At 35.2% G+C, this 24054-nt stretch overlaps 1 protein-coding gene across 2 annotated transcripts in view; it reads left to right on the forward strand.

Moving 5' to 3' along the window:
• Positions 1-24054, forward strand: part of LOC145681522 (hemolymph lipopolysaccharide-binding protein-like) — a 77903-nt gene that overhangs the window by 18735 nt on the left and 35114 nt on the right. The window contains exons 1-2 of one of the 2 annotated variants that reach the window (XM_081753167.1): positions 4807-5051; positions 19059-19210. In XM_081753167.1, the coding sequence (XP_081609293.1) occupies positions 19087-19210 (124 nt within the window). In that variant the 5' untranslated portion in view covers positions 4807-5051; positions 19059-19086. Of the gene's footprint in view, positions 1-4806; positions 5052-19058; positions 19211-24054 lie in introns of those variants that run through there. The other variant, XM_081753166.1, reaches the window with a different exon arrangement.

Consider the following 24054-nt stretch of genomic DNA (forward strand, 5'->3'; position numbering starts at 1 on the left):
GTCCTATATTACATGTACTGAGCTTACTAACTATAAATAAAATTCCCCTGCGCAACAAGCTTTCAGCAATAACGACAAATTCTCCAAGCACCAAAGGTTGGGCAAACCGGGCAACTGCCCAGGACGCTAACGTCAGGGGCGCCCAAACGAGCACCCGAAAATAAATTTTCTAACATCACTGTAATAAAATGTAAAATATAGGCTACGACTAGGTGTGTGGGGGGGGGGGGAAGACTCATTGACAGGGTGAAAATTTTGCCTTCGTCCGCTCCTGATGTTGACTGAGATGATGTAGTGTTAAATGGATGAGGACGATACTGACTTATTTAGGCTCTAATCTCAACGACGTGATAACTTTTTTTTTGCAGTTAGCGAATTTTTAGCCGTTTTAGCGGAAAGAAAAATTTCATATTGGCAACACTGCCCAAAGCTAGTCAAATGTGGGATGTGGCGCATACGCGTAAGTTACAGATGGTCATACATTGGTCTATTAAATTGGTGAGGGGGCGCCACTAGGTATTTTGCTTAGGGGCGCCAAAGGCCATTGTTATATCACTGGGTCCTGCTATTTGGATGTTTTTAAAAAATAATTTTTAAAAAGAGCACTTTCTTGATTTGGACTTGGCAGAGGGTGTGTGTGTTTTAGAACTTTACCTCTTTTAGTTTCGTGTTATAGAACCATGTATTACACTGATACAAAATAATGAATTCAGTCCTTTTTGTCTCAATTTGGTACTATTTTTCAGCCCACTCCAGACCGAGGATTGTGGCAACACTGATTCCAATTAGACAGAACAAGCAGTACCATTCGAAATATTCGCTGAGAGAGTTTTAAGAAGTTGTCATGCATTAATACTAATAACAATAATAATAATATACATATACTTTGTACATCCAACTATGTTAAAATAATAATAATATATAATTTCTACCTTGTGTCCTTCTAACAGTACCACTATCAAAATAATAATAATAATAATAATAATAATAATAATAATAATAATAATAATAATAATAATAATAATAATAATAATAATAATAATAATTGTTGTCTTCACCTTACGGTCTTACAGTTGAATTAAGCTTATTCGAATTAGCTTATTAGCTACTTTGTCTTATTGAAAGGTCGTTGAATAACGTACTCTAAATTGAGAATATTGGAGAAAATCTAAGTATTATAACAATCGCTTTACTCTTAACCCATTATTTTTAAGGCTAACGCGTTAATATTGCGGAATTTTTGCGAGAATATTGGCGAGAATACACTCACCATCTATGATGCTTCCTAATTAGTACGTTTCCTGTGATGTTCCATAATTAGTTTTCTAATTAATTTTAATACGAGTAAAATATCGATGAATAGTTTATGTTTACTATAAATTCATTTTGTTTTTGAAATTGTTCTATTAGCAATTCTCTTTGGTATTCTTAAATTTGAGTTGGGAACTTTATTAATATTTTCTTAGAATTAAAAGTACAATATTGTAAGTTGATCGCCACAAAAGAAAACAGTGTTTTTAGTTTTCCGGGAGGAAACCAACATTTTCTGGTTTTTCAGGCCTCAAAAGCACTAGCTACAAGACTTTTTTGGGGGAGGGAGTTGTCCATTGTAGCTGGCCTCCCTTCGAAAACGATGGGCCCCTTCTATATAAACCTGCTGGCTACATCCCTGCATATGCCCCACAAAAATGCGAACTCAGGAACAGAAAAAATCTACTTGAACTGATTTGCCTTGGTTGCTCTTTATCTATGTCCAAGAATATCATCCCAAACGTAATCAGTAGAATATTTATGAGGTTTGGGGCTTTGAGGGTGAAGCCCACCCAAATTGCATGATTTTTTCTTTTCTTTTTTTTTTTTTTAATCTAATGTTCGTCATTCGTTTGCGAATAAGCTTCAAGTTTCCCCAAAAGTCTAGTAATTTCTAAAAAGAACTAAGCTTTTCTGAGTAAAGCTCATCTCGAACTAATTTTCTGGATAAGCCACTGTTCTTAATTTATTTTCAAACAAGAAATCCATTCCGGCATCTACCTAAATAGGAAATTCTCCTAAAATTAGAAGGCAGGAGGTAGGCCTACCAGCAGTAGTAATTTTCTATCGAACACGGGAGGATCCCACAAGTTGTCGCTAAAATCTGATTGCCACATACCAAATCTGATAGTGCATAATGAGAAATGAACCATGAGCAAAATTTAACACGTTAGCCGCCAAGCCATATTTCGGAGTATTTTGCACCCCACTATTTGTGCATCAGAATTATGCACATGGCGGCCAACGTGTGGTGCTATGGACCAGAAGGATTGGAGCTAGGGGTCTTCAAAATTTGAATAGCCAAAAAATTATATCATGGAATTATGTAGTTTAAAGTAAATATCTTGAAAACCGCTAAAGCAATCAAAACAAAAGTTGCACAATATAATGAAAACGAAATGCCCTCTCGAAAACCATAAACAGGGTTTTCATAGGTGAAGCAGTGTTCCAACTCAGTATAAAAATATTTTAGTATAAATAGCACCATATACAAGTGTGCACAAATTTTAAATGCACTATTAGTACTAAACATGACAGTGAAGTGTAGTGGTACAGTGTTGCACACTGTTGGAGCTACATGTGTCAAAAATGTACAATGGAGAAGTGTGATATGTGGAAACAAAGGATAATAAAGGAATGCATTTAAAAAATGTGAGAATTTTGCAATATACTTCTGTAGCTCCGATGAAAAAGCAGACAACTTGCGAAAACAAAATGATACACTTGAGGAAAGAAACGTGTTTTTTCTAATTCTGTAAACTGGTTCTCCAGGTTATTTTATCAATATTTGGAAGAGTACTTTCTTGGTTGGTCTTTAGTGTTAAGTAACATATTCTTTTACTTCTTCTCCTACATACCATATGATTATGTTTATACACTGTAATATTACCATATTCACAATGGAAATATGGTTATTTTACTACTAACTTATTTCGTTCGGACCGGATAGCGGTGTGGTCTAGAAGGCTAGATAACCGACATATTAGGCATCGCGGGTTCCAATCCCGCCTCGGACATGTTTTTGTTGTACTTTTCAACTTACATTTCATTGTTATCTTTCTCTTTCATAGTGATTCGGACCCCACTTTGCACTCCTATATAGCTTCGGAAGTGACGCAGAACGTAATAATGGAATCACTCGATTTCGTTTTTCAAATGCATCAATATTTTATGACACTGCTGACATTTTTCAATGTTATACTATCTGCGTTATGCATTTGAACTAAATTCATAGTAGAGACCCAGATTCCTTTATAACCACCTGTTGCAACATATCAGACTTCTCCATTGCACATTTTCAGCATACCTAGCTCCAATAGTGTGCAACACTGTACCAATACACTTCACTGTCATATTTAGTGATAATAGTGAATTTTAAATTTGTACACACTTGTATATGGTGGTATTTATTTTAAAATATTTTATTCTGAGTTGGCAACACAGCTTCACCTATGAAAACACTGTTTATGGCTTTCGATAGGGTATTTTGTTCTCATTATATTGTGCAGCTTTTGTTTTGATTGCTTTAACGGTTTTTAAGATATTTACTTTAAACTACATAATTACATGATATAATTTTTTGGCTATTCAAATTTTGAAGCCACCTCGGTCAAATGGTGAATAAACTTGGTTTTAGCTTGAACGGCCGAATTTGGCGGTTTAAACTTCGTTGATCTAAGTCAGTCTGTTTACATTCAATAATGTCTTTGCATTTTTCCACTAATGAAATTACAATATATTTCTTGAATTTTTATTTTTTATTTTATTTTTTTTTCTGCTCGTGGTTTCATTATGTTTTCCATCACTATTACGATAATTGAAACTCGATTTTACAAATTGACCGAAATTTACTTAAACGAGATGTACTGAACTTCAACTTTCAATGGTGCAACAAAAGTCCTGGAACCACGTTTAAACTTGAAAGTTTAATGTTGAACTCGTTTGAGTGAACGCTCGTTTACACTTCGTTGATGCACACGGTTAATAGATGTTGTATCTTACGGTGGCAGTCGAAACTTTCTCTTTACAGTTCATGGTTTTACCGACAGAGGACTGTGCAACTCTTTTCATGTTTTGTGGAAAGTAACCCCTGATGTGCAAAGTAACCCCGTCTTACGGTTTATAAAAAAATACTAAGTGAATTCGAAGAGCCAACTTCCTTTGAATTACCTGTAGCTTACAACAACTGTAACCTACAATAACTCCATGAGCAACAACGTTGTAACCGGAAATTGCTGCTTTCTACCACTTCTGGTTTAAATGGAGGGTTAATGGGAGAGATGGAATTTATTCTTATGAAACTGAATCCATTTTTTAAATAAATTCCCTATCTCTACAATTTTTGCACTGATTCCTACCAACAGATAGACGGACGGACAGACAGCGTGCTATAAGGCTTCGCGTACTGATGCATTTCTAAAGCGAATAGTTTGTAAGATAACGTGAATATCAATACTGCATTTTAATTGAAGCGTATATTAAGTCGAATCTTTCTTGTCAGCTTTCAGCAAGTACAAAACCAGCGATGCCAAAACACAAATGATGGCGATTTTTCTATTCAATGTTATTAAAATTAACAAAAGTATCAACATACTACTGATAAAAGCGACCTGCTTCCCGCCGAATAAAGATAAATTTACTTATTATTATTATTATTATTATTGTGGATGGATTACCAAACGGAATTATTCACATTATTTTCCTCCTCGAAATGAAGGCAATGAAATGCGTATACGTTGACCTCGCCAAACCCATCAAAACGCCGGAGGCATAGCATCCAACGGCGAGGAAGTTGCTATCCTCGTGCCTACGTTGAAATGCAAATTGATGAATACATTCTTGTTATTGAGTGTTCATAGGTTAGTTGCTGGCTTTATACTTCCAAGTTTAGGCTTTATAAAGTACAAAAAAATTCCTCACGGTTTTCGTTTTCTGCAGTTTGTTACGTTGTATAGGAGAAGGTGAGAAGCTACGAGTCACGGTTTCCATCGTGAAGTGTGCAAATTCCACAAGATAGCAAGGTAAGGGTAGTTAAGATAATTTACTATTAGAATTTAAGCCCAAAGCTATTATGAATCACAAGGAAAAGTTCTTTCGTGGCGTTATTCAATTACAACCAAAAGCAGTAACTACCCCAGTGGTTCTCAACCTTTCTTGACTGACGACACACTTTAGTGAACTTCCAGACATCGCCCCACACTTGTTTGATATTATTATTATTATAAATAATAATAATAATAATAATAATAATAATAATAATAATAATAATAATGTCTTATTATAATACTGAAACCTATTAGTATTTATAATGACTCTATATAGCACCGAGCATCATTGCTGCCGCTGAAGACGCTGACTGGTACAGTCTTTCTCGATTTTCATTAATTATTATTAAATTCTTCATGATTTTTAAATTCTAAAATTTCGCCACACACTTTAGGTGTCTTCGTAACACACCAATGTGTCGCGACACATCGGCTGAGAACCACTGGACTACCCTATAATTGGTTGAAATTAAAAAGTGTTTTATCGTAATATTAGCTTAAGTGCCAATTATTTTAATATTAACTATTTCTTGCAAAAGAAAATGAAATGAAATCTTTGAGTTTTACGTCCCACGGTTATGCAGGCTAGGCTAAAGGAGACGGTGATGATAAGAAATGAATGAAATGCTGGAATGAAAAAAGTGGGAGGAAACGGGAGAACTCGGAGGAAACCCACACACATGGTGTTTTTCCACCGCAAAGTCCACTTGGCGCAACTTGGGTTTGAATCAGGGATCCCATGCACCAGAGGTGAACATTCTACCACTGAGCCACCGCGGCCCCTTAACTATTTCTTGCGTTACACTAGGTTAAACAGTAATGGAATGGCAGCAGAATCCTGTAAATTTACAGAAAAAAAGTCTTGCAAGGCAGAGAAGAAAATTGCTTACTTTTATGAATTATCCTTACGATTCTTTTATGCTATTACTATGTAGGGCCTACGTACAGGACCGAGTGAGCGTAGATTTAGATTTAAGAGAAGTGAATGATTGTGAAATTAAATTTTTGTACTTTCTTACCGGAAATGGAACTCGGAACAATGTTCACCAAAGCACACGGGCTAGACCAGTGTTTCTCAAAGTGTGGGTCGCGGATCGTTTCTTAGTGGGTCGCGAGAAGCTTTTCCTTTTAATTGTGAACATTTTATTTTGATGCAGAATCATATGTTATGAAGTATTATTCAGAAAACGAAAATTGGAAGCGTTTGTTATTGAGATGAAAACTAAGTGGTCATAGCCCTCTCCTACTATACAGTCAGTAGAGATGCTGGGTTAGAATGAAAAGATAGTGAATGAGCTGAGTAGGGTATTGGTCGGGAGTAGTGTTAGATCTGTGTTCCTTTCTATGGCAACATTTTAACCTTTTCCACCTGTGTACAATTTCATATGATACAATTACTGAGAAAGAATTTACATTACACTCCCTCGTTCGTCACCGACTGATATTCTTGTACCGACAGGGCCACTATACTCATAAATTTACATTGCAATTTAATTTGAAAGTGAGATATTTGCGATAGGCATAAAAGAAACCAACTAAATTTTTATTTATTAATATTTAATCATCAAACTCTACTTTGTAACAATCGTGGTCGCTCGGATATTCACAACGTCCCCAAATAAATTTCATGTTAATCAGTCGTTCGGCCTGTTATTGATTGAACTGGAATTAAGAGATATGATTTACAAAATTTAATTGCTTTGAAATACACCACCACCATTACGTAGAATGTCAGTATGTATTTGAATAAAAGTAGGTGGGCCACAAAATACTTTCTTACTATTTAATGTGGGTCGCAGTAACAACAAGTTTGAGAACCACTGGTCTAGACATTAGACCAACAGGGAGGGTGCTCATGACCTTGGTTTTATATTTTAATGACATACCGAAGATGAAACATCATGTAAGAAACGAACGCTACGTGCATTAACAAGAATTCTGGAGAACGAGATGAAAAAGATAATTTACGTGCTTTACTGCTTTGTCATTTGAAGCGAGCATGATATTTTTCATAATGTAAAAAAATATACAAATTTTAAAAAAAGTTTCTCTGAATAGAAACCTTTGTCTTTAGAAAAACAGTAACATCTTCGTAACAAGAAACGTTACACATATCGTAACAAATATTACTGACATTTACAAATACTTTTCAATCTTCCTCAGAGGTTGAGTTATTCTCTATTGAAGATATCTAAATTGAAATGAGACAATTTAAGTTTTTCAATGTACTGTACTTTCTCCAGCAACAAATATCTGAATAAAGTAAAACCCTACAATCATGCCATATTGAACATTACAGTAACCGAGCAGCTTTTCTTCTTTATTTATACAACACTAATCTATGTCTTTAATAACAACCGAAGACTTAATTAATATTGAATTGGAATACATTAAGAAGTGAAGTTATCTCATGTTTACGTGGTGTCTTCCATTCAAGCTCAAGGAATCAGTTAATACACATTACAAGCTTTGTGTTAAAACAAAATCCTTTTGTGGTGTTCATGGGTTTCAGCAATTTACATACGATTAAATCTAACAATATCTCATCTACATTATTAATCGTCGAGAGCTATTCTAGTGGATATGTGGATAGAGCACACGCCTTTGACGCGAAAGACCCGAGTTCGATTTCCGGCGGGTGCTCATGTGGTTCGAATCTCACGTTAAGCTGTAGGTCCACGTCTCATAAACGCTCATTACTGAACGGGACGTTAAACTCAAAATCCAATCCAATCATCAATCACCTACTATACAAAGTACGCGTTTTTATTCCTTCTTCTTTTGAGTGACTTCATGTTTAAGAATTCATGTTATTTGTTAAACAAAATTCCCTTTTTGTGAAAATCTAATAGGAACTTTGTCACAAATTGGCATTTCTTGAGAATCACTTATACCAGGTCTTTCAGAAATCGAACACGCAGAAGCATTCTTCTTTATGTCACACTGGAGACTGCATTGTTTCAGTGGTTTCACATCACGAGTATTTCCTTGTGATTGCACTACACACGATTTATCAATTTTCGCATACCATTTATTATTATTATTATTATTATTATTATTATTATTATTATTATTATTATTATTATTATTATTATTATTATTATTATTATTAAACAATTTTACGTCCTATTTCTCTTCATACTTAACAGCAACCACTTAAAGTGGAAACAAGTGGATTTCATGAAACAAGTTCACGAGCTGTATCCGTCATGGGGGCCTTCCCGGTGATACGATTTATGATAATTCCGTTCACGACAAACTAGTGTGTTTGGATGATGTAACTCTTTGCAATCTTTATTGCGTTCCCGCAGGGTTCATACGTGCTGTATACTCGCGCATTCTCTGGCAATTTATTTTGGTTGCTACTTCATATTGAAACACAAGCTGCGTTAGTTAATGAAATAACTGTCTTCTCAATCAGACCTAAAGGCAAGTTGTAACACAGAGCGCTCCAAGTAGGTAAGATCAAGACACATAACAGTGCGCCAAGCCAAGTTCTAATATATTACAAACATTTTTCGAACATCCATAATTTCCCTTGTCAGTAAGATGTGCAACGAAAATTAACCTGAATCAGGCCATGTCCTTTATAAATATTAAATGTTTTATTCCCAACCATTTAAAAGAAAGAGGGTCATGAAATCCCCCAAAACTCTAAAATTTTGACACTCACTCATTTATCAAAACCTACGTGGCACTTTCTGCAGACATGGAAACTTAAAATTTGGCACAAAAGTAAAATTTGTGATACAAGCAAAGAAAAAATACCGAAAATTACAAACTTCCCCCTCTAAAGGGAAAATAGGGGTCAGCCAAACTTAATTCACTTGATTCAAAAGCTATTGGATACTTCTTGTAGGCATAGAAACATGAAATGTGACACATATGTACGATTGGTGATACAGATAAAAGGAAAGCAAGAGAGAGAGAGAAAGCTGAAAAATTTCTCCCTCCAAGGTAGAAAAATACGGGCGAGGCCAAAATTACGTCAAAAATCTATAGGGTACTTCTTGTAAACATGTACATTCAGAATTTGGCACAAGTGTAGGATTTATGATAAAATAAAGGAAAAGAATCTGAAAACTAGAAAATTTACCCTCCAAGGAGAAAAATAAAAAGGAAGGCCAAAATTACGTGACTTGATTAAAACCCTATAGGGTACTTACTGTAGACAGGGAAACTTTAAATGTGCTACAAATAAAGGACTTGCTATACAAGTAAAAGACAGAATCTGGAAACTGAAAATTTTGCCTTTCAAGGGGAATAATTAGAAGCATTGTAAAAATTACACATGGTTACGTCACTTGATTTAAAATGTATAGGTTACTTCCAGTAGACATAAAAACTTACAAGGGACATCTCCCAATTGTCCGGCTCCGATTTCAATGAAATTTTTCTAGCTGATAGAGGACATATATGCATTATTTGTGATGACAGAAATTTTTGCCATGGTGCATGTTTTCTATTTTTTTAAATTTTTAAGATTTGTGATGTGGTTATTAGAGATTACTGCAGAAGTCCCTTACTAACCTTTGTAAAGGGAGCGTTAATGAAAGAATAACCATGTAGATACATATAAGGCCTAGGGGGAATTTGTATGGTAGGTATGATCTTGACGGCAGCCATCTTGAAATCCGCCATTTTGAATTAAGGTCAAATTTTTAAAATGGGAATAGGGTAATATGATACATAATTTCGGACTAGAATTTAATCAGGAAGACAACGGTGAACCTAGTTTTGAGATACACTGATTTGGAGAAAAGTTACAGGCATTTAATTGTTCACTTACTACGTGCGGAAGTCCCTTACCTACGCTTCTAACCCGCATATTAATGATAATAAGTGGAGAAAAGCTTCAGTAAAACATATTATGCCTAGAGGGAAGTGTTACGGTAAGGGTATTCTTGACGGCAGCCATCTTGAAATCCGCCATTTTGAATTAAAGTGAAGTTTGAAAAATGAAAATTATAGCATGTGACACCTCATTTTAATACCACATTTCATCAATAAAAATATACTTTTCGGGAGTAAATTTTGTTAAAGTGCCAAGAAATATAAAAAAAGAGGAATATTTTTTCACATTACAATTCCAGGGAGAGATATCAATATCAGAGCCCTTCCTCCTTCATATTCCCAAATTTTCACAAGATACAATAACATTTAAAATTGGGTTCACTCGAGCAGACGGTTCTATCAAAAACAAAATTTATAAGTGAAATATGATGTGAAACATTTTTCGTGAAGGAATGAGAGTGTTAATATAAGTAATTTCTGTCATTGCACAACATATTGCAATGAATTTTGAATAGTAATTAAGGTATTGTATGTGTAACTATTTACTGAAGCGGAAGGCGGAAGAATACAAGAATGCAAATAGGGTAGAAATAAACATCGGGAATTTCCAGTTCATACGTTACTCATGGACCTGTGCGATGGATGTAATGCAAACATACAGTTTTATTGCAGAGAATTTTGTGGTTAAGAGCGTTATATAATAAAGTTTCTGCAGCATCATGGTATGATGAAGCGTAAAATCAACTCTGCGAAGTGTGGAAAAGAAGTAAAAATTCAGAGGCAATACATACAAATTTTTCTGTCGTAAAGGTAAGAAAGGAAGACAGTGTAACACTCATGTATCAGCTGTGAAAGGTACCTTTTTTGAAGGATCGAAATTAACTGAGGAGAAAATATTGACATTTCTAATACATTGGTGCATTTTGCCATATCCAAGATAGGGTTCACTCGAGCAGACGGTTATTACGCATATTTTAAAGTATTTTTTCACTATCCTTGTTTATGCGTATACACCCGTCGCTAACGCGCGTACTCCCTACGGGCGCACCCCGTCGCTAAGATTCTGGCTCCCCTGCTACGCTCCTGCGCTCGGTTAGGTAGCGTTCGTGCTTTTTAATGGTCAGCTAGCACAAGTTGGTTCGCGGTTTAACAGTAGCTCCTCATTTAGGGTGTTCTGCAAAAAGAAACCGGAAAATACAATAAATGTGTGAAAATTTGGTGGAACCGTCTGCTCGAGTAATGCCTTAAAATTATTTCAAATGTACTGTACCTCCATCTCTTTTTCTTAATGCTCTTTAATGATTTTTGTTCTTTTGTGTTCTTTCTAAGAATGATTCATGCTGTTCTTTTCTTTACTCTATATTAATGATTTCTCTTCTATTTGCTAATTCTGTCATAATGATTTGTTTTCCTTTGTTTACACTATATTTGTGATTTCTATTCTGTTTCTTTACTTTCTAATAGTGATATCTGTTCTTTCTTTACTCTCAATTGATTATTTCGGTTCTGTTTCTTTATTCTCTAATACTGATTTCTGTTCTTCTTTCTTTATTCTCTACTAGTGACCTCTGATCTATTTCTTTACTTTCTAGTGATAATTTCTGTTCTTTTTAAAATTATTCTTTAATAATGAATTTGCGTTTCTTCTCTTATTTTCTATTAACTATTTCAGTTTTTTTATTACTAATTAATAATGATTTCTGTTTCTGTTTCTTTACCCTATATTAGTAATTTCTCTTCTTTTGTGTTCGTCTGTGTTCGTTTTCTTTACCCGCTATTAATGATTTCTGTTTTATTTCTAAAGTCTCTAATAATGACTTCTATTCTTATTTCTTACTCTCTATTCGTGATTTGTCTTCCTTTCCATTTAAAAACTAACTAACTAATTCTATGGCCTATGGAACCCGGAGGTTCAATGCCGCGTTCACAAAAGCTCTCCACTGACTTCTATCCTTAGCTAACTGCATCCAGTTTCTACTTTGTATTCCAATCTCTGCGAGATTCATCTTAATATTGTCCTCCCATCTGCGCCTAGGTCTTCCTAATGGTCGTTTTCCGATTGGTCTTCCAGTCAAGACTTAGAAAGCGTTTCTACTTTCTTCCATTCTAGCTACATGACCCGCCCACCTAAGCCTCCTAGACATTTACGACCCTAACAATGTTGCGTAGACCATATAAATTATGTAGTTCCTCGCTATGAAGTTTCCGCCATTCCCCATTCCCGTTCCTCTTGGGTCCGAATATTCGTCTCAGATACTTTGTTCTCAAATACTTTCAGTCTATGTTCTTCCCTTAGAGTAAGTGACCATGTTTCGCAGCCATACAGAACAACAGGCATAATTATCGTTTTGTATATTTTAAGCTTCAAATTCCTCGACAGAATTCGCGACGACAAGAGATTTTGAACCGAATAGTAACACGAATTCCCTGCTTTGAGTCAACATTTAATTTCTTCGTGAATATGATTTTCCTCTGTTAATATTGATCCTAGATATTTGAAACTATTCACTTTATCAAAAGTATTATTTAATATTTTAACGCATCCATAATTTGCTGTATTCCGGTCTCGACGCACTTCCATGTATTTAGTTTTCTCTGCATTTACTTCTAAACCCATGTCCCTGCAAGCGTTTAATAAGATCTCTGCATTTATTTCTATTGTTCTCTTATCATCCCCTATTAAATTTACATCATCAGCATATGCCATAACCTGGTGAATACCGTTCAACTCTAGGCCCTGGTTGCTATCTTTGATTTTTTTTATAGCGTATTCCAGAACGAAGTTAAATAATAATGGCGACAACGCATCTCCTTGTTTCAGGCCATTTTCGACGTGAAAAATCTTAGACAAAAATTTTCCTACCCGGACTTTACTTTGGGATTCATTTAAACATATCTTATTTAATCTAATTAGCTTTCTCGGTATTCCAAGTTCTGTAAGAACGTTGTATAATGTTTCTCTCCTAACCGAGTCGTACGCCTTTCTAAAATCAATAAATAATTGATGTACCGGGGTATTGTATTCCCACTTTTTTTCGAGTATTTGGCGAATGGTAAATATTTGGTCGATAGTTGATCGATTTCGTCTAAATCCGCACTGATAATCTCCAATAATTTCATCTGCGTATGGGGTCAGTCTTGCTAACAGAATATTTGAAAGGATTTTATAGGATGTTTACAGAAGAGAAATGCCTCGATAATTATTACAGTCAGTTTTGTCGCCTTTCTTGTGAATTGGAACAATGATTAATTCTTTCCACTCTTGTGGCAATTCTTCCTTGTTCCAGATAAGGAGAATGAGTTTGTGTATCTTGTTCCACAATTTTTCGCCTCCAGCTAAAATTAACTCAGCCGGAATTTCATCTACACCCGGAGATTTGTGTTTCTTTAATTTCTTTATAGCGGTTTCTACTTCTATTCGGTTGGGTTCTGGAATATACGGTTCTGCGGTCTGTATCACTTTTTCTCCACTCACACTAGTTTTTGGTTGCGTGTTAAGCAAATCGTCAAAGAAATCTTTCCATCTATTCAAGATGCTATCCGTGTCAATGAGAACTGTACCGTCAGATTTCTTTAATATATAAGCACGAGGTTGATAGCCTTTCTTAAATTCGTTGATTCCCTTATACATGTCCCAGATGTTTTTATTTTTACTATTATCTTCAAGTTCCTTAATTTTAGCTTTCAAAAAATCGTGTTTCTTTGTTCTAAAAGTTTTGGAAGTATCCCGCCTGATATCTGCGAACTTTTGTGTAGTTATTTCATTCGGATTTTGTAGCCAGCGTAATTTTGCCTGTTTTCTCTTCTCTGCTAGTTTTATGCATTCCTCGTCGAACCATGGTTTGTTCCTACGTATTTCCGCTTGTCCCAATTTTTCTTTTGCTGAAATTTTAATGCTATCTCTAATTTCAATCCAGGTATCCTCAAAAGTAGTGCACTCCGAATCTTCTAAAGCCGAGAATCTATTCGAAACTTCAATCTGGTATTTCTCTCTTACCTGGCTCTTTTCTAATTTCTTTAAATTGAATCTCTCCGTTTTCGGACAATGAATATTACCTTTATTCAACGATAACCTCTCTCGTATTATCGCTGCTACCAGGTAGTGGTCAGTGTCACAATCAGCCCCTCTAAACGACCGGACATTAATTATGCTAGATTGCCTTCTTCTATCTACTAAAACGAGATCAATTTGATTGTGTGCTTTTCCGTCTGGTGATGTCCAAGTGTATTTATGAACGTCGCGATGTGGGAATTTTGTACTTTTCACGATTAGGTTTTTGGATGTTGCAAAGTTCACGAGTCTAACACCGTTGTTATTACTTTCCTTATGCAGACTTTCGTTCCCTATAATCGGTTTGAAATTATCCTCTCGTCCTACCTTCGCATTGAAATCTCCTAATAGAATCTTCATATGGTATCGCGGAAGTTGGTCAAATATCCGTTCCACTTCTTCGTAAAATCTGTCTTTTATATCGTCATCTTTATCTTCAGTTGGGGCATGTACATTTAAAACAATAATATCACACCACCGTCCCTTAATAGTAATAAAAGAAAGTCTATCAGTAACAAATTCAACCCGTTTAATTGCTGGTAATATACGTTTATGAATGAAAAACCCTGTTCCTAACTGGTGATTTTTATTTCCTTCCCCGTAAAAGAACGTAAAATTTCCGGAATTCTCAGATCCATTTCCTTCCCACCTAACTTCCTGAACTCCTACTACGTCCATCCTGTATTTCTCTAATTCATTCGTTACGGATTTTAACGCGCCTGCCCTATAAAGACTCCTAATATTCCATGTTCCAAATCTCATGTCCCTTTTCTTTTGCTGAGGTCGTGCCAAATTATCAGTCCTTGTCCGAGGCTTTTGTGAATATTTCTGAACAAGTGCTTTTTTTTTTTTTTTTTTTTTTTTTACAGGATGAGGTTGTTAGCCCTACCCAAACCCCCAGGCTGGAGGACCACACCTAGTCGGCTGTCCGCGACTGCTTATTCAGTATATTCGCAGCTAACCTCTATATCTAGAGGCCTTCTCCTCGATCCGCAACCTGAGGACGCGCTATCCCGTGGTGACAGGAACCCACGTTAATAATTTGTTCCTATTTTTTACTTTCTAATAATGATTTCTGTTCATTTCTTCTTAGCTTCTAACAATGATTTGTGTACTTTTTCTTAACTCTAATAATAGTTTCTGTTTCTGTTCTTAGTGTTTAGTAACGTTAGCTCTCTCGTGGCGATGTGGATAGTTTACGTGTCTTTGCCGTAGGGGACCAGGGTTGAATTCCTGGGAGTTCATTTGGTTCGGATTTCACATTAAGCTGTATGTCGTTTCATATATCCTTACTGCTACACAGGCCGCTTACTCAAATATAAGAGGTAGAGCGTTCACCTTTGGTGCACGTGGTCCTTGGTTTGATCTCAGCTCGCGCCATGTGAACTTTGTGGTGGACAAACACCGCATGCGTGTTTTCTCAGGGTTCCCGTTTCCTCCCAATTTTTCATTCTATCATTTCCTTCATTTCTCATCATCACCGTCTCCTTTAGCCAAGCCGGCATAATCGTGGGAATAAAACAAAGATTTTTTAAAAATGTTTCTGCGTGCACTACTGTAACATTAACAATTTTAAAAAAATGATGAATCGAAGGAGAGTAGTCAACTTACACGTTTATGAAAGTATATGAACATGTCAACTGACTTCAAACATAACTAATAAATCGTCACTGAAATTAGAGATTCGTAATAATTCTGCAGGAAATATTCCAGGAGGAGGAATGAAAATAGGGAAATAAGCTTCAATACCTTTTTAAAGAAAGTGATGTAAAATATGCCCCATTGTTAATGATTTCAAGTTTTTTGCGTGTAGTATCATGTTTGATTCTCAGTAGGACAGAATTTTCCGTGTTGAAGCAATTAAACAATTAGCTGAATTAACAGATAGGGAACTCTGGTAGAAAGTCAAGGACAATGGTCGAAGTGAGACGGTATGCGGTTGTATGCCATACTGGCTCTGGTTTTTCAGTGGTGAAGGCATACCCTCTCTGGTTTTCCAATGATTAGAACATACCGTTATTGGAAAGTAGATGCTAAATACCATTAACAAGCCCATTTTTGTACACAATTATTGACGAATAGCTTTGCACGTTAAAAATATGTTATTTCCTATGTAGAAATAATTTATAAGTTGACAACACGGACATTTTCGTTATCTTGTTCCTACCATTTGTTTTAAAATGAGGTGTCTTCAAAGAAGTTCACCTAGTTTATATTTTGATGTGTCATATTGAATTGTTTCTTTGTTATGCATGTGTCTTCTTGTCTTGATTCATATAAATGTCGTGTTTTGAGCATGGGCCGATTTAGGGGATGTCTGCTGTAGGGGGCGGATCTTATGCGTTTTAAAATACAACTTATTCGATATGGGGGTCCGGGAGTTTTCCCGAAGAAAATTGGTAATATAAAAACTCGGCTTTTGAGCATTTTCGTGTATAATTCTGTATAACACAACATAAGGGGATTTTTAATTTGATTTTTTTAGAAAGTTGTTGGCTATGGATCAAAGTCTCTCCATGCCCCCCACTCCCGCTAAGTAAAGAGAAACTCTCCAGTGGCTTTCAGTCATTATGTAAATAGAAATGCAATATTTCAGGCAACATACCCTCACTGTATTTCAACATTTAGATAGCCGGTATGTCGAGTCAAAATCGTAATAAAACATACAGCCTCTGCTTTTTTTCCAGTTCAAACACTGGTCAAGAATAACGGTAATATGAGCGATGAGCTACCGACGTCCCTCGATTATGTTAATGTTGCTTATAGGATATACATGTTAACATTCTTACAAGTAAGGGACCATATGGTTGTCGCGCAAATCAGATGCAGACATACGCCATCTGATTGAGCATGAAAAGATATTGAGAACACAAAAATTTAAGGTGCTAAGGGACATAGGGAGCGGAGTGAGGGAAGAGGAAACATTGAATGTCGGCAAAATTGAAGAAAGTCAGGAATGATGGGAAAAGTTAATTTCTTGCAAACAGGGAAAGAACGTCAACCAAAAGAAACTAAACATAACAAGGGCATCAAGGACGAAGAAAGATCATAATCAGGGTTGCCATCCGGACCACAGTGTTGCCAGTGTTGCATAACATTGGTATGGAAAATATAGCACAGTATAGCAATTCATGCACTAGGAAAAATATTAGTAACAAAAGACAATTGAAAAGAATCTGTACACGTGCGTAAATAGGTTTAACGATAGTCGTGAGTGAATAATGTACATGAGGGAGAACAAATACAGATATGAAAGTGAAGGGGGTACACATGATAACACAGAAACGAAAGTGTTTGGGAGCATCGTTCCATGATGATGATGATGATCGGTGTTCTGCCGAAGGCAAGTTTTGACGTTTACGTTTCTCAAATGTGGCTACTCCAATGAACATCCTGGACAGTTTGAAACACCTTCCGCATATTGCTTTGAAAAAGGACTCACAGAGGAATGCTGCAGAGACGCGTGTGACCAGCTTGCTTTTATCTGCTGTGCTCACTGCGAGAAATGTTTGTGTGTTGACCACGCATTCATTCGTGATCTTCACGTCAACTGCAATTAAACTGCAAATGGTGCGTACTGTTCTCTATTTTCCTCCATTTGTATTCACGCGGGTGTAATATTCACTCACGACTACGTTAAACCTTTTTACGCACGTGTACAGAGTCTTTTCAATTGTCTTTTGTGTTACTAATATTTTTCCTAGTGCATGAATTGCTATACTGTGCTATATTTTCCATATCAATGTTATGCAGCGCTGGCAACACTGTGGTCCGGATGGCAACCCTGATTATGATCTTTCTTCGTCCTTGATGCCCTTGTTATGTTTAGTTTTTTTTTCTTTTGGTTGACTTTCTTTCCCTGTTTGCAAGAAATTAACTTTTTCCGTCATTCCTGACTTTCTTCAATTTTGCCGACATTCAATGTTTCCTCTTCCCTCACTCCGCTCCCTATGGCCCTTAGCACCTTAAATTTATGTGTTCTCCATATCTTTTCATGCTCAATCAGATGGCGTATGTCTGCATCTGATTTACGCGACAACCATATGGTCCCTTACTTGTTAGTCTATAGCCTGTTATAGTCATTCGTGGGCCGTAATGCTAGGAATTTAATTCTTTAAAATATGAAGTGAATTCACTATATTTTGAGCACAGCATTTTTCCATATTTGAACTACAATTTTTCTCATTTTGAATAATTCTTTTCATCTTCGAATGACGACAGAAGAAAAGGAAATATTATGATCGTGAAAAAATGGAAGTCGAGTTTTCAAGAAGTTTTATTTGTTTCATGGCTCCTACGTACCTAAGAAATATATATATGTCAGTATTTCATTAGCTTCTCTATTGAATGAGTGGTATCTCTAGAAACTATCGAAAAAGGGCAGTTTACTCTTAGAGGCGAATGTTTCAGAGGGTTTACCTAAAAAAAAAGCTTAGGCAATTTTCTTCATATTTTGTTTTTGCTCTCAGAAACCTTTTTGGCTCTAAAAGAGAAAAGTCCACACTTGCACACCCTAACCCTAGTGATTTGGACTAGAGATATTTTTCATTGTGGTCGGTAGTTTAGTTTGATTTTATGTACAATCTGGACTTTGTATTGAGCGAATCGTAAACATCGATGAAAAATTTTGTGAATTTTAAATCACTTCGCACCAATCTCTCGTACTGTTTTTATCTTACTTCAATAAATGCGTTTGTATAATCTCGGAGTATTTGCAACTTTTTGTTTCGATATTCCGTGGTTGCTACCACCATGTTTCCTCACCATACCATTAATCGTCAAAGCTGATCACATCATTTATTGAGTGTTTTAAATGATACAGGATTCTCATTGGCTGCACGGCGAAAGTTTCTAGGCACCCGAATAATATATTTCATTTTTGTATCAAAAGAACTGTGCTCGCTCACTTGGAATTGCTGCTTTACATAATGTTGATAGCACAGCGTCACTTTCAGTTAGAAGCACACCACACTACCTCAAAGTTATTGACTCGGACTTCCATTTTGTTCAGAATTATAGTATCACAAGTGTAAAATACAAATAAGGGGAGTTCTATATGTTTTAGGAGTTTCAAAATGTACACTCTCTATTGTTTGAGAAACTAATAAAATATTTCGTGTTCATATTTTTTTTTTCAGTTAAGGACCTGAAGGAAAAGTGAAAACAATGAGAAAGGAATTGAGTGCCATTTTTGCATTTGTCATGTATTCCATCTGTTTAGGTGAAGAGTTGCTACAAACTTTTGTTGATAAGGATGGATACACCGTTCCTGTAATAAAACGAAACAAGGGTAAGCAATATTATTTAGTATCAAAGTAAAAACAATTTTAGCATATCATATTAATAGTGTTCTATACAGCAGAAGCAAACGACGTATTTCATGGGGAGGGGTGTAGTTAAATTTAACTCCTTATCTTTGATCGATTTCATTCCCAAGGAATAGGAATGATTGCTAAGTTTTAAAGACAATACATGCGTATTTTTTTTAAAAAGGTAATTTGTATGAAATTTATGTAGACCTATACTCAGTAGCATCCCCAGTAAATACCACCTTAAGTGCCAGGTGCAAAGGATTGCATGCTATGTCGGCGACGTTTATTAGCAGAAGGGCTACCCATACTGAATTGGTCTAAATGGAGCACCCAGACGAGAAATGAGCTCTCCAGTAGCTGCTGAAGAAAATCATAGTAATTGGTGAGGCAACTTGCACATTAGTCCCAGGCGTGGTCAGAGTGACCTTAACGGCTGGGATACTGCGGGCTGGAAGCCATCACTCTATTTTCTGCTACTTTGGTGATTGCAGAAAAAGAACATATGTATGGACAACTCTAAATTGGATTACTACCTGCAATTCTCCCTTTCCAGCAATACTAGGCAATACAAAAAAAAAAAAAAAAAAAAAAAAAAAAAAAACACGATCGTTATGGGGTGTTGAGAATTAGGAAGGCGTCGGAGCATACCTCAATTTTGTTACAAATGTAGCAGTGTGGCAAAGTGCAATAAGAGAATATAATAAATGGTTAAGAATGATTATTTTATTTTTGTAATGGCAATGGGTGGCATAAAAAGTTACAAAATGATCTTATTTAAGCAGTTCAAACAAGACGAATGGTAAGAAATAGATATAAGAGAAAAGCAATTTCTCAATTTTTTCCAAAAAAAAAATCTTGTAAAAATGAAAAAGTTGCATAATGTAAAGGCTTAATATAAAAGCCTAACAGCACAAACATAAACATTCACACTTAAGGGAAAGAGAGAGAAACACAGAATAAGGGACACTAGTGGCGTAGCAGACTTGAGACCCGCCCAAGCAAGACAAAGAGATGAGATCCTAGTTGTAAACCCAATTGTAATAAAATAATAATAATAATAATAATAATAATAATAATAATAATAATAATAATAATAATAATTATTATTATTATTATTATTATTATTATTATTATTAAAAACTCGTTTCCTTTCCAAAATTTGTGACTTTACCTGATAGCGTGTGTGCATATAGCGGTCATGTGTGCACTTTTGTCAATGTGCGGTCCCAAAGGCAAAAAGGGATGGAAATATACAGAAGACAGGAACAAAAAAAAAAAAAAAAAAAAAAAAAAATTGCTCTACATAAATTTTAGGTCAAAGTTCGAAACACTAGCACAGGTACTTTTTTGATCTCTTTTTTCGGAAACTGAAAAGTTCTGGCGGCTAAGAAGTTACAGTATATAATATTGCAAATTTCCAAGTGGATTTATTTACATTGCAATTTGTGGTCATAAAGAAATTGACATTAGAAGACATTATTGTAAAAATTGTTTTATTTCTTCATCTATGGCAAGTCTTAGGGGCCCAATATGCCTCGCCCCCGAATATTGATATCGTAAATTTAGGATGTTTATATATCTATGTTGATATATTCGCGATATCGAATATTGATATATCGATATATCGACATATCGCACAGGCCTAGATCCCAGAAATCATATAATAATAATAATAATAATAATAATAATAATAATAATAATAATAATAATAATAATAATAATAATAATAATAATAATAATAATAATATAGAGGATGCTTGAAACATTCATTAAGTCATTTTGAAAATGAATACGAAACTTGGGGGTCAAATAAAATCCTTAACTTCCAGTAGAACTGTAAATCTTCGAGAGACATCTAGAATAATGTCAAACGTTTAACACATTCTTTATTTCCGTGTGGTTCGGTTAGAAATTAGGTAGTGCTCATTGGATACTGATCCGAAATACTTCTAATAAACCGCATAGATAGCGTAGGTCATACCTTCCATGTCAGACTACTAATGCAAATTGAACAAAAAGAAGGAAAGAAAAGAAATGACACAGAAAGAGAAACTGAACGAGTGCTACTTTACTGCTAAATTTCTATCAGAAATACCTTATATTAAAGGTCCAAGCTGTATCATTATGAAAAGTTACAAATGTTCAAAAGGAGAATTGGATATTCCTTATAGATATAGCAGACCTTGTATGTTCCAAATTTCAAATGTGAATAAAACACAGTTATAATATAAGATGGAATCCAATTTTGTGTCAAACTAATAGAAATAAAATCTTGTTTTGAAATAACCAAAGAGAGGGACATTTTCTAGTCATCTCTGTTTCGAACATTCAGTGTCAATTTCAACTATTGCGAATAACCTAACCTAACGTTGTAATTCACACAGTTGCTGCCAATGTTTTATGTGAGAAAACGATACTTCCTGACGGGTAATCGAACCATGATTTTCCACGAGGAAGTCTTGCAAGATAACCACCATTTCACCTATTGCTCCACCCAAACTTATGCTTAACAAATGGTTTTGGGGTTTCTTTCTGAAAAAGATGACACGAAAAGTGCTGCAGATCAATGAAGTATTTCGAATGTCATGGTAATTTCCTTTCCGTTTCCCAACCAACATTCGTAAATCGTTTCTATCCTGATACAGATGTTTGCTTCCACATTCTTGAGGATTGCTAGTCCAGTATGAGAAGTCGACTCTTCACGATCATTTTCTTATAAAAAAAAAAACAAGTTGGGCGTAGACAGGACTCGAACCTAGGTTGGATAACTGTACTGCTTGTAAGTCTGCTACGTTACCCCTACACTATCACGCCACAAAAGTTAAACAACAAATATTACTAACTTCAGCTTTGGAACGAACAGTTTTTACTTGTAAGGTTATTTACACCAAAATGTATCATGCCGGACATAAGTCCTTGACCAGATAATGGCAACTCCTTAGGAAACAAATTCAGAATATGAGAATTAAATTTGAGAATTAAATTTTTTTATATCTGTAGTTTGGTGTGGAGAAGAAACTAAATTGTGAACCAAAGGTTTAAAACAACCCAAGTTATTAATTTAAACTATGCCAAAGTTTATTGACTTATATTATCATAAGAGAAATAGGAAAGACGTTTGGAAACGAAGAAAAATTACGTATAACTTTGTAAGCGGAGGCAAAGAAACCTATCGTAAACACAGCAAAGACGAAATGTTTAGCGCGTAGTGGTCGTGGTTCAGTGGTCAAGGCCCCTTGCCAGTACTGTCGAAATTCTCGGATTGCGTCCATATCAGGAAGTTTATTTATTTCCTTTAGGATTTTTGGTGGCAAATTGAATGGCAATGACACACGTTTGATTATCTTCAGATGTTTGAATACTCAGATGTCTCAATACTTGAACTATCAAATCTTCAGGAAAAATAGTAGTAATAATAATTAACTAATAATAATAATGATTATCTCGTAGAAGGTTAAAACTTAGAAGCTCGTAATTGCTCAGGTCATACCATTATAAGCAGAAACGTGACTTTTGGCAAGAATATTTCGGCTTTTCTTAATGTTGCTATCGAGAAGAGAAATTTCTCATCTCGTTTCCTAAAGAAAACAAGCAAAATCTAGAGGAGAATTAAATTTTATATTCGAGACGAGACAAGGCTAACTCAAATTTTTGTCTCATTTTGGAGATGAGAATCGAGACGAGAAGAAAAGTATAGTAAACATTTCTCGTTTTATCTTGATTCTCGAAATAGTGTATGTCCATTCCTTAAGGAACAAATGTTCTGTAGACTGAATCTTATCCTCTATTTTGTTACTTCGTATTTCGGAGCTCATCGAATTATAGTCTGTGTAGGTATTATTTTCCATAATTAGAACCTTTGCTTTGTATATACTTAAACACAAACAAACTATTTGCTGAGGAAAACAATATATTCACATAAAAAACAACATACGTGTTACAGTTTTGCCAACTAATACGTGTGTTGTTTTTTTTATGTGAATATATTGTTTTGCTCAGCAAATAGTTTGTTTGTGTAGGTATGTTTGTAGCAAAACTTTTATAATTAACTTTGCATATCCTAAAAGTTATTTTATTATAAGCCTTACTGTTGAGTGATTCTCAGTTTTTTTTATTACAGTTATTTTCCTTAAAACATACAGTATACTTTCCACATGAAACTTTACTGGAACGCTTTAGTTTAAAATTTTGTATTTTGGAAGTACGGACCTCCTTTTCCGAAATCCCGACTTTTCCGTAAGTTTTGCACAATATTAGGGCAACTTTAAAAATTTTAATACAATTATTATAATTATTATTACTGACGTTTTGTGAATTTAATGGTTCAGCCTGTTCTACCCAGCATCCGCCCAGTGTGCATTGTGCTGAACAAACGCCATGTGTATAGGTTTCCTCGGGGTTCTGTTTCCTCCCAATTTTTTTAGTTCCACTATTTCTTTCATTCTCATCATCGACGTCTCATTTAGCTTAGCCGGCATAACGATGGAATAAAACTTAAAACAATTTTTCTTACTGCTCTTGTGAGTTCAGTGGTCCTACTTTCTACATAAAATTTGCCTGGATATCTATCGTTTAACATTTAGCTAGTTGTAGGGTCGTACGAAGGGACTATGTTCTGGTGGTCCGAACACTTCTCTCCAATTCCGACTGTGTTGTACTTTTTCCTAATGTTAGGGGCGATTTTACAGATTTTAATGCAATCTGACCTCAAACGGAATTTTCTTCTATATGATTATGATAATAATAATAATAATAATAATAATAATAATAATTATTATTATTATTATTACTCGAGTACTTTTGAACTTGCACGGCGAAATAA

This window comes from Thermobia domestica, chromosome 3, assembly GCF_964235325.1.
Source record: "Thermobia domestica chromosome 3, izTheDome1.hap1.1, whole genome shotgun sequence".
In the NCBI taxonomy this organism is placed as follows: domain Eukaryota; kingdom Metazoa; phylum Arthropoda; class Insecta; order Zygentoma; family Lepismatidae; genus Thermobia; species Thermobia domestica.